The following is a 12,894-nucleotide window of genomic DNA, read 5'->3' as shown; positions in this document are numbered from 1 at the left end:
CGCATTTTCAGAACATATATTGGCGCTTATTTTAATACTATTGATATTTAAATATTGAAGGAAATCAGAGGTAATAAACGGAAAAGGCTAGCAATTAGATCTCGTTAAAAATTAGTTTTTATTTTAAATTACTATAAAACTTAATGGTAGTTTTCTTACCCTGCTCCGTATTGTCAATTTTTTTATTGTAAAATTACTTATTTAAAATCTCTACCGCTTATTTTTTTCAGGAATTTTTAGGACTAATTTAGCGTCTTTTCCTCGGTAACAGTTGGTAACATTGGTTAGACATCTCAAACCGATAAAGCTCCAGTTTAATTAGGAAAACAAACAACAGGCAGCCTTAAATGAACCGTGAGTGTAAGGGGGGTAATTAGGGAGGGACGATCAATTATTGGCCTGCGTGATTGATTCGGAGAGCGGGCCAGCCTCGCACTTAATCCTACCCTAACCGCGACTCATAAAGTACCTACCACTTAATTACTCATGTGTAATGTTAAGCATTTAAAGTAAGAACAATGTTTCATTAGGAGTAGGACAAAAATTACTAGAGAGAGTCACATTCATGTCACATTCCCAAAGAATGAAAAAGCTTTGCTTCTTAGCACCATTATGGGTAAACAGCCTAATTTTACAAATATTATGAAAATTTATTATTTTCATAATCTAATAAGGTGTTGACTCGTACAGGTAATATGAAAAAGATGTCGCAAAAAATTGATTAGTTATAATTAAATCACAAAATAATCTGTAATTTTTAATGAAAATTCTGATAAGAATTTCAAAGTTAGATATAGCATATTGATTTTGATCGTTAATAAATCAAATGCAGGTAACTATAATTGGCTGCATGAATGTGTTAACTTCATTACTTTGTTTGCTGTTTAATTTAATGACTATTGATTAAAACTGCTACAACCGTGGCGTTCAATCACTCAAAATGATTAAGGAGTTATTACGACTTGAAGTTATATTATACACACACAATCGTACCAATAGCATTTTTTATTGTTTAATCACAACACCCTTCTTAATTTTCAATCGTGATTTACTACTCAGTTTCCAATAAGTTATTGTTAGATTAGTTTTCGATTAGGAAATAATATCGCGCATAATAAAACAGCGTTAACTCTACACCCAATGAAATATAGTCATCTTATATTCGTCGATGTGGAAAATAACCAATTCCGTTTAAATCACAATCTAGCAATTCTTTGATACCCGTGAAATTGCCGTAACGAAATAAATGTTAAATAAAACGTAAAATAAAATTATTGTGCCTCCACAAACAAATAATTGGAACGGGAACATACCTACGCTGGCGGAGCGGCGCGCGGGCGCCCGCACCATTTTATGGCTTATTTGGGGGAAAGCTTTATTGAACTTAACCACGGTGTCTTCGGCCGCGACGATATCGACCCCTAACCTAAACGCTCAAGGTTGTAATTCGTGTAACTGTAACCAGTTGCGTCACTACCGTGCGGCATGAAATGACTTTTTCGCTTGTGTTCGCTTTTTATCCACTTAGACTCATTCTTTTTTCCACTCGCTACAATTCACTTTCAGATTTTGCTAGTCGGTGTTTGCCTTTATTATTTTATTGCATGAATATTATTTCGTTCTCTCTAAATAAAATTACATACTTCATTTCCATATAGCACGACTTTTATGGAGTCGGTTAAATGTTTAAGTGTTTTTCAGTTCAACTTATTTTGGAGACCATCTATTATGAACTTCATTTGAAATTCATATTCCGTATTTTGAAATATAAACTAAAGTTTACAGCCTTTATATTAATTAATACTTGTTAAAATAGTGATGAGATTTCAGAAATACAAAATTTGGAAACATTCTGTACTTTATCATCTGGGGTTTGTCTCAATTAAGTACCATCTGAACTGGTTAACAGGGGAACCTAAGCCCAGCTTAGTTCATGTTGTTACACTATTTTTGAGTGATTATTCTTAATATTAATAATCAAAGGAAAGAGATCGGAAGGCATTCTTTCTTAAATTCGAAAATCAGATTTTGATAATCCCAATTGCACATCAGTATCTGCGCTACGACTAATCTTCGATAATTATTGTTCCTGAAAAGCGATTCTGCTGGATCAACAAATGCACTACTTGCGAGCGTGGCATACCTAATGTTATGTTTATTTCAACAATAGTCACTTTGGAGCAAATATAGTTAGGGAAAGCGTTCCAAATCACGCTAGCGAAGCGGCTAAATGAGGCACTTGCTTCGCTGTTGCCTACGCCCTAAATCGCGGTTTATGGTCCAGAAAATGGTATCACCAACACGACTCAGTACCATCAAGCTACACTGAGAAGCAAAGCGACTCCAATTTGGCAGCATCGGGGGCGCGCCGGCGCCTCTCCGCTTTATGAAGCGTCAAATAACTTATCACCAGATAATGCAATGAAAACCAACCTTATTTATGAACCACTATCACCCAAACGTGAACTTGTTTTTGCTCTAGGGTTCTAGTTTGCGTTTTATTTATGGAGCCACCGAGTCGTGTGAATAACGTTAATAGTGGGGTCGGCCCCTTTGCTACTGTTTATATTTATTTGGGGTTGGTGTAATGAGTCTATCTGTGCGCTGACTCGCGAACTCTGTGGAGAATTGATTAAAATGTTGTTAGGATTCAGTCTTATGGAAAGAAGGGTAGGTCTCTGAGTTTGCAGATGAGATTTATCACACAGTTACCTTGGAATGATTTGTTGCCTCTTTGGTTGCCATTTATAAGCCTAATTATTAAATTCACATTTGTTTTTAAATTCTTTTTTTTTAATTTGAAGCTTTTGTTTACTTTCGCGATGCGATGCGGTAGGTATTAGAATGCCTTGTTTCGTTTGAAATCGTTTTGTACTTACAAGAGTTTTCTACGCCATTAATAATAATTACAGCATCAAGGTTATATACCCACAAAAATAAATAAATTTATAATAATGATCAAATCATTTTTTCCACGGTGTTGTTTAGATTATCGTAAGAGTCCACAGTTAAAAACGGACACTCGACAACCTTATCAAAAACAGCTAACTCCACTAGTATGAAAACGAATGTAATCTCAGAAAAACTGCAAAAGGCCGTGTTACTTGTGTCACAATGATCATTAATGACTCCGCACGTGTCTTAATGCCTGGGGAGAGGCCGCCATCACTCATAGTTACTCCGAGGGTATGTCACACCCAGGAAGGAGGATTTTTATCTCGCCGCCACAAAAGAGTTGCGGACGCGAATTTGTCACTCTTTTTTCACTGTTTATATGCACTGATAGATATTAATGATGCAGTTATCATTTACAGCTGTCTTGTTTTTGCGACTGCCGTTATAGTCTAGACTTTTTACCGTGGCTACAGTTGAACAGATAATTTAGAGATTAGGTTCTGAAAAAGACAATATTTTTTTAAGGAGAAAATTGATTTAAGCTATACATATAATTCAATAGACAGGTTATCTGTTCGCTATGTGAATTCATAAAAGTTGCCTTATATTGTTTGATATATTTAATGTTGAAATTGTGTTTTAGACCAACAATTATATAATAATAGAAAAATCTATGAAGAAATAAAAAAAAAAAAAAAGAATTATGAAATTTTACAGCACTATAACTAACATATCAAAGTACAACGACAACCAAACTGCTGGTTCTAAAGATTTGGGAGATTTCCCACGGGAAGTAACATTAACGAAATTTTCCTATTTGCGTGTGGTTCCCGGCACTATTACAAAAAAGAATAGGACCACTCCATCTCTTTCCCATGGATGTCGTAAAAGGCGACTAAGGGATAGGCTTATAAACTTAGGATTCCTCTTTTAGGCGATGGGCTAGCAACCTGTCACTATTTGAATCTCGGTTCTATCATTAAGCCAAATAGCTGAACGTGGCCATTCAGTCTTTTCAAGACTGTTGGCTCTGTCTACCCCGCAAGGGATATAGACGTGATCATATGTATGTATGTATGTATGTTCCTATTTGCGCATTTACAAAAATGTACAGAAATAATTGTTACGACATGAGTATTGTCATTACATTACACCAATCAACAGATGGTAATTAAATATTGATTAGGGACATGAAATAGCAATTACATATTATAATATTATAAGCTGGATAATTAATCGAAACTCCTATAAAGGCAGGTGTCCTGTCATCGTAATAGTCGTTCGACCGACCTTTATACTTTATCAAGCTCCGACCGGCTTCGCTTGTGTGGGAACTAGGAATTACCAAAAAGACTTCTTTAACAAAAATATTAAAATTTATAATAAGACCACTCTATAGCTTTTCCATGGATATCGCAAGAGGCGACCAAGGGAAATGCTAATAAACTTGTGACTTTTATTGTAGGCGATAGGCTAGCCTGTCACTATTTGAATCTCAAATACAGCTGAACGTATGGCCTTTCAGTCTTGACTGTTAGCTCTGCTACCCCGAAAGGAATATGGATGTAATTATTATGTACTAGAGGCGCCCGCGACTTTGTTCGCGTGGAATCATTCCCACGGGGATAAAAAGTATGTTATTCTAAATTTTCAGCTACCTACATACCAAATTTCATCGTAATCGGTTCAGTAGTTTTTGCGTGAAAGAGTAACAAACATCCATATTGACATCCTGACATACTCACAAACTTTCGCATTTATAATATTAGTAGGATGTTTGTATACTTGCTCTGACGTGAGTATAGGCCTCATTCTACCTCATTATACCTACAAATTTCAGCTGAATCTTTTGAGTAGTTTTTTTTTACCTTTGCTTGCTTAAGCGAGAATAAAGATAAAAAAATCCTGCCTTGGTCATCATGTCTATTCGTATGTAATGTCAGTCACATTTACCAAATATATATCCAACTACATAATAACGTTAAGCAAATGCTAAGTAACGAAGCGTCGATTATGTTTTACTTCAGCTAAGCAATTAGTGGTACATGTTGTACGATAAATTTCCTTCATATTGGTCGAGTGATAATTACCCGTACTTATTATATAAGCTAGAAAAAAAAAACAGCTAGTTTGCAACACACTAATTGGAAAGTCAAATTCCGTATGCAAAAATTTTATAATTGTACTTAAATAATGTATGAATAAAACCTAACTACCAACTAAACTTAAGATCAGGCTTTGGTAAAAGATATGGCCTAATACGAATAACAATAACAACATTATTGATATAAAAAATATGGCAGCGTCACTACAATATTGCAGTTGCGATCAAATACATTATCATACTTATAAAAAACACTTCATACTAAGAGAGTAGGTAGATGGCCCTCCCAAATGGTACACCCAGCAATTTCGACAATCAATCATTGAATTGAACTGAACTTCACTAACTTTGAGTTGCTAAAACCACTCGCCCGATCGGCCCGCTAAATATTTTACCAATGTAAACACTAAAAATATGAAATTGTTACATTTCGCAAACTGTTTATACATTTTTTACCTCGTCAACATTAATTTTACATCAATTTCGTTACAACCATTAAAAACTATGTTTACTCATGTTGACATAAAAGTTGTTTAATAATAACCTGTAATGGCATTCATGTCACAATTATGTATAAAGTTGATTAACTGAATAAATAGAAGAATGATTATAAGAATAACGTATTCAAGACGCGTTTAATCGTAGTTTGTAGGTTGTTATGTCTTTTCAAGACTGTAATTTCTGCATTACAATTATATTTTTGCAATTTACCTTCAATTTGTATGGTACGCTACATCCATAACATTAGCAAAGGTCTGTTTTTTAATCTTTACCTCTTTTTCTTTTGAATGTTAACGTAAACGAAAGAAAATTTAACATTTTGTTTTATCCCAAACAGTTTGATGCATATTAAATTAAATATATTAACATGATCGCTGCATTTAAAATAATTTCATAAATCTATGAAATTAGGTGCCTAAAATTATTTAGAAACGTTACAATAAATCGAAAAAAGTTAGCCAGAAAAATTATTTAACAAATCTTTGTGGTAGCTAGTTTAATTATGTGTCAAAGGTATATATTAAGTTGGACTTGGAATTATTTCTCAGAGGTTGATATGCAAAAATGCCACCAAACAAGTTTATAGGGAAAGTCAACGATCGTAGCAGAGATAACATTTAATAAACAAATTGAGCACCTCAGAATGTCATATAAAACTACGAATTTAAAAGAAAAAGAATAATAATCTATGATTCAATTTATCTATCATTTATTAGAAATGCATTATTATTACACATTGCCAGTGTACCTACGGTTTATTTTTTCTTGAATCTTTTGCTGTTAATATTAAGAAATCTTTATTTATACGACATATGAATTATTATTTAGCTTACATAATTACGGGTTATCATAGCCGAGTATTATAATCAAAACCAGCCACAATTATGCAAGTCCTATCCTGTAAGTTACCAAAGTAGAGACAGATGTGAAATCTGATTCAAACATTTTTGCGTCTAAGTTTATCAATAACATACATCATCATCATAATTATTTTGATTTCTTAGTTTATACATCAAAATAACTTACACTATAAACGTTAAAATTCACTTCGCCTAGCCACAAAGTGAACACTGATTCAAAATACGTGCTCGCCGAGTTCATATTTTCGAAAAGCAATAAAACTGGTGAGAGATTGAGTTATACAATAAACAAACAGCCTTCGCGAAAGGAAAACCCGACCCTCACAAGAGGGAACAAATAAGTCCTCTTCCTTCGGCCCTCTTATTCCGCGGCACCATATGTATCATAATACTTCTCGTATTATCGAAATGCGCCGAATTGGGGTTCACACTTTTAATTTAGTCTGTCTTAATGTATGCAGTAGACAGGGCTGGCGACGCGTGGAAAAAAAGGTTTTTAATTTCTTGAGCGTAGGAAAATATTTATATTAACCTTGTGAAGTATAAGTATACTGTTAATTTTAAATCTAAAAGTACAGTCCACAGGTACTGGTATGTTACCAAAAATAAATGGGATTTCGCATTGTCTCATTAATTTAGGCAAAGAGATAAATTAGTTTATAAACGATGTTCATTTTTGATGGTCTTGCTATTATCAACTACGTACATTTAACTTTAATGTAACATAGTTTAATAAACCAACCTTTAATAAATATGAGCAGTACTAAGTAGAGAAATTTAACTGTAACACGAGCGAGCACTACTAAAGTCAGTTAAATGCTAAATGTATCAATGATAATTCCATCAACGTTCGAAACATTCATACACCACAACGCATTTATGGCTCGTTTAAACGCTCATTCGATTTTATATACCTACGTAGCAGCCCTACTGTCCCTCACTATCAGTCACTGAGGGTGCAAATGCCTTAATAGTTTATCCCGACATTATGCAAATGGGATAGTGATATGTTCGTACACTTGGGACTTTTATTGTCATCCTGTTCGGAGTTAACTTTAATTAAATCCTGGATGGCGTTCGGTATTTGTTAGCAATTGCATTATGAAAAGATTCAAATTACATGAAAGGTTAGGGACGTGACAATTTAATAAATAGCGATGGAATCGGATTATCTTATTTGACCCTCTAGGTCATCAATTAGTATAAGGCCATGGATTTTTATTAATTAAGTAGGTAACTTTTATAGGTTTTTTGTGTTATTTAATATTTCGTTTTGTTTTTAAATAATTATGAAGTACCTCAATTGGTATTGTGATATATAGAGGTCAAATCATTATTTTATGTTCGTGCCAACCCTGAATGTATGAGAATCAACTCAGGCAAAAAATCAGCTCTAATTATAAGGCAAACCAGCCACCTTCTCAGCCCAAAAGTAATTTATACGTATCAGTAGTAACGTATGTAATAAATGTGAGACTTCCAATAATACGGAAAGAAAAATTTATCCAAACCATTATTTCTGACAAACTTTTTCCAAATGTTTCAAAGTTTGACTTATTGTTTGTGTGGTGTTTCAGAGTAACCCTTACGCGCTGAAAGAGGGTGGTGGCGAGATGTCTGCGTGGACGTCAGCCGGGCTTCAACCCTCGGGCGGCTACTACCCTTACGACCCCACGCTCGCTGCCTACGGGTAAGTCCCCAGGGTCTATGAGGCCCATAGGTCCACCCGTGCCACTTTAGATAAAGCCCGGATTAACATAACACTACCCTATCAAGACTTATCTCTCTAATAGTCTGCTATGCGAAGGCCCGTATTTGTATTTAGCTCGCATTGACTTTAATAAATTTTGTAATGTTGTGCAAATGTGTCCCCTTTTGGTATAGTAAGTAACTGAGCCACATTTCATTCTGTGATAAATAGCACTTCTATTTATTGGACGTGTATTGAAATGAAAACACTTTTGATTTGCATATTTTATTTTATCATCAACTTGATTGAATAACGCCTGTTTACAAAAGCTAGTCCTCTCTATCTAAACAAAGCCTGAATGCTAAGTATTGTTCTTCTAGATAGTGCTTTAGTCGCCAACTACAAAATTAATAAGAAGAAGTAGAGATTGTACCTTTCCGAAAAAACAAATTGTATTGTTATGCCAACTGCTCAACATTGAATTCCCTACCCCTTACTTAATTTGGGAACAAAAGCAAGATACAGGCTTTATTTTAAGCTTATGCACTAAGACCTCATCCTTCATACCATCAGGCAGTTGGAAGTCAAATGTATCAAATAAAAAAAAAATATATATCAAAATTAGGATTCAAGTCAAAAACTAAATGGATACTTATATGTTAACCAGACAAAATAGATGTTTAATATGCAACCATTATATCTAAACCAAAGTAAATTTAATCCAAATCGCTTTCGGTCAAAATTTAAAATATTCCACGCGATGGGAAATTGATACGTCTAGCGGCGATTAGAGGTTTATCTTAGTGATGTGCCAAATTAATTCACATGATTATCGATTTATAAAAGTGTTAGGTTAAATCAGAATGTGTTCATGTTAAATTAATTACGTGATTGATTTATAGCATTTTGAAGATGATAAAATTAAAATATTTTTTCCCATGTATTTCTTTTTATAAAACTGCTTTATTGGGGGTAGTAGGGACAGGTTCTTACCTAGTTTGGAAACCAGTTATTTTTACCTACTATATTCTTAGCCAAATATTTTTACTCGTCTGTATGCAACAGAGTGTATACCAAATCGTGTATTAAAAACATAATATGTCTTGTGAAGAAACTGAAGTTGTTTTTAAGCTATTGAGAAACTTTACTAAGGACACTAACCGGTACCACTTGCTTACGCCGACCACTACGATCCACGTATCAGTTTTCTTGACACTTAATTAACGAAAATATAATCGATTTCGCGCATCACTAGTCAATCTCCAATTTCCGATGCAGACAACGTAGAATCTCTTGTCATTATTAGGTTGTTAACTACATTTATTTTTCGCCATCGTTTAATATGTAATATAACCCCGGCTTTTAGGTTAACACGTTCCGCCGTTTAATAACTGACGTATGAGGATGATATAAAATTTTAAGCAACTTTAATTTCTTAATTGACGCTTTTAATCCACTTAAATAAATAAGTAGTATAAAGTAATTTAAATCGAATAAAGTATTTCTGATTGTAGTCTTCATTAGTATTTAAACAAGTGTTGCAAAATAAACCCTTTGTTATTTCATGCCCGTCTTCCCAGTCAAAAGTATATAAACTTTGATTGAAATAAGTGCACGGGTAATTTATATAAATATTTATGCAGTAACAGCACGTAGCTCAGTTAATCCGGAACCTACTACACTTTACATATACACATTTTTATCGAATTATTCAAGATTTCTTACCAATATCAGCTAATCTAACTTACCTTTTGACCTACGTAACCACTAGGAAAACGTTAACCTACATCATAGCTATAAAACCCTTTCAGATTATATTAACAGCTTGAGATATCCATTTTTCATGTAATACTCACAAAAATACACAAAACCGATAACATTAACATTCATAACAATCGGTCTGTAATAAATTTCAATTCATCAATAAACATGCTTTCTAAGTAGGTGTAAATGCACATTGACACCTGTGCGGTTACGAAAAAAATGAACTGCGTGCGTCGGCGCATGCGTGCCGCGACGTAGTTATAATGAAGTTTTTGATAATCCATTTGATACAATCCAGCTGCTCGGTAGAAGCAAAAAATATAAAGTTGGAATATCGTTTTGAAAGATTTTTTTAACAAGATGTTAATTTTCACTTTCACACTTCTTTGACATGTTAAAGTATGAAAAAAGTGATTTAATGTAATTTCTTAGGGGTCGGCTTAGTTTTCGTGAAACTTTTGGTGTCTGTTGTTACAGTGAAATTAATATTTTTGGCATTTCCTTCTGCAATAGTCACAGATAAAGATGGGAGTGGTTGACTTCTAATCTGTCGGAAACCACACCGCTTCCTTTTTTCTATGGCCGTTTCATCCTTATAAGGGTACTGCCCTTGGTGGCCCTTCTGTAGTAACTTTATTATTAGATAAAAGCACGTAGTCTACGCGCTGGTGCGTGTAGCTCGCTAGGGACAAATGACCGGATAACCACTCCTGGTTGTCCTCCATCTCATTTCCACATATGCCCACCCGCGAGACTGACAGAGACGAATGACATTACATACATTTTGCGCTAGTGCCTGATTAATTCACAGTTTTTCTTTGAAACGCGAGCGGTCGACGCGTCGTGTTGACGTTTTCGGCAAACTTATCAACCCGTCAGGCGTGTCAGCGCAAACACCCCGACATTCATCTCCTCATTTACCTTTAGGCCAAATAAGATTAATTCAACTTAATGTAAACTCTGCTACGTGCTCATAAGAATGTCCGTCGTGCTTTAATTAACATAGATAAACAATCGTGAAATCCAAAATGTTCAAATAATGAATATTAAAAAATGATAAGGATCAAACTTCATATTAAGATAAAATCATTAAGGAAATATACAGAGGCCATCTATTATTTTAAAAGTAGATAATTAGCATCTTAAAACGGACCGTAACACTTCCAAGTCGCCGGCAGTAAAAAGAGACATCTATAACCCGAGAGCAGTCGTCGTAAGAGTGTCATAACAATGTATTATGCGGACGCATCGATTAAATTATACGTTTCACGGCGTACTTGAAATTTATCCGTCCATGAATCACGTTGGAAGTGGCTGAAAATAAAAACAAATCATGATACATCAAAGCGGAGTTACGCTGACAATTCGGTTGCGCTCGACTTAATATATTGCAGGCGGTTCGTTGTAATCTAAAAATAATTAGAAAAGACATTAGTTTTTATGCGTAAAAAAGACGTAGCGATACGGCAGCGCGCCGAGACAAGCACGGAAATACTCCGTGATATATCGCGCCCTCGCTCCTCATACCCAATTGTTCACTGCTCTATTCATACCATAGGATGATTTCATTAAACCGTAGATTTCCACGTATAACAATACCTAGTATCAACAAAATATACAAGTAGCATTCCTCCATTTTATCACTTCCAACTTTTCTAATTTTCGCTATAATAAACATTAATTTAGTTGTTAAAACACAAAAAAAGATACATGCAAAATCGTTGAGTGCTCACTTTTGTAAGAAAATATTGCAAACATACCGTAAAAAGTCAACGAGGGCAGCAGCAATAAGTCAGCTGAACCAAATAAAATGCCACACAATGAAACAAGTACGGCGAAAAATGTACACGAACAACAAAAGTTGGCTGCGACTGTAGGCCCACTTCAGTTAAGTACCGTTGGCGTATTTTTTGGAACAGCCTGTAATCTACCACGCCCGCCGAGCGCCGAAATGAAAAATTACTCAGCTATTTTTAACACAAGTCTGAGGCAGAGAAAACGTACAAAAATTAGAGGAAGGAGACGAGGGAGCACTTGAACTGCACCATTGAGATCAAAATAAGCAGGAAATTACTGCGCCCCGAGCAGGCGACGTTCTTAGGGAATTATTTTGTGTGCCAACGATTCGGGTTGTTACCTTTAAATAACCCAAATAAGGAATACTTGTTAACGAAATGTGCCGTTCAAACGGCAGTTAAGCCGTCAATGAACATTTATTTTGTTTTAAGCAGAAAGACTTAGTATTAAATATTTTGTCGCAATATGGCAAGGATTTAGATAATTTGTTACAATTATTTGATTGAGATTAAGATAAAACCATCAATGTTGTCACTTCAGTCATTCTATTTCGGTAAGTACTTCTCAATCACACACAATTTTAGTGTGACTTGCATCATGTCTTCAAACAGCTACTCAGGTCATTGTATTAACACACCATTTTACCATTAAAGTAACTACTAATTTACTGTTCAGTTTAAAGGATAGAACGATCTTATAAATTTAGGACAACATTTCGGTGTAAAATGATATAAAATTAATCGGATAATTCTATACATTCACACATATAATCACGTATTTATCCCTTACCTACAGGATAGTCAGAGCCAGTTGCCTCGGAAAGACTGATTGGTCACGTTCAGATATCTTATGTGTTTATTTGCCTTCCCTTTAGTCGCCTTTTACGACATCCATGACAAAGAGACGATGGTCCTATTCTCAAGTGCCAGATAATAAAAAGATATTGTTTACTAGCTGTTGCCGGCGACTTCGTCCGCGTAAATTTCGAGTTGAATCTTAATCATACAAACTTCTCTATCCATTTCAGTCAAAAACACTAAATGTACAGACAAAATATTTTTACTGTTTTATTATATGTATAGATATTTTAGATACTTCTATGGTATATGCTAAAAAATCAAGAGAATGGGCTTATAAACTTGGGATTCTTCTTTCAGGCGATGGCCTGGTAATTTACCAGGGACTATTTCTAAGTCTCGATATAAACGTGGGTTCTGTCTTGTGACTATTTCTTGGCTATGTCTACCTTATGAGGCATAAAGCTGTGATATAAAGGTGCATTT

At 34.7% G+C, this 12,894-nt stretch overlaps 1 protein-coding gene across 3 annotated transcripts in view; it reads left to right on the top strand.

The window, feature by feature from the left end:
- LOC106133791 (homeobox protein araucan) overlaps window positions 1–12,894 on the top strand; it is an 89,961-nt gene that overhangs the window by 61,471 nt on the left and 15,596 nt on the right. For all 3 annotated transcript variants that reach the window (XM_060953512.1, XM_060953514.1, XM_060953513.1), the window contains exon 3: window positions 7,938–8,050. In XM_060953512.1, coding sequence (XP_060809495.1) covers window positions 7,938–8,050 — 113 coding nt within the window. The remainder of the gene's footprint in view (window positions 1–7,937; window positions 8,051–12,894) is intronic.

This window comes from Amyelois transitella, chromosome Z (assembly GCF_032362555.1).
Source record: "Amyelois transitella isolate CPQ chromosome Z, ilAmyTran1.1, whole genome shotgun sequence".
Lineage (NCBI taxonomy): Eukaryota > Metazoa > Arthropoda > Insecta > Lepidoptera > Pyralidae > Amyelois > Amyelois transitella.
Note: the sequence above shows the minus strand (reverse complement) of the source record. Positions and strands in the feature narration are given on the sequence as shown.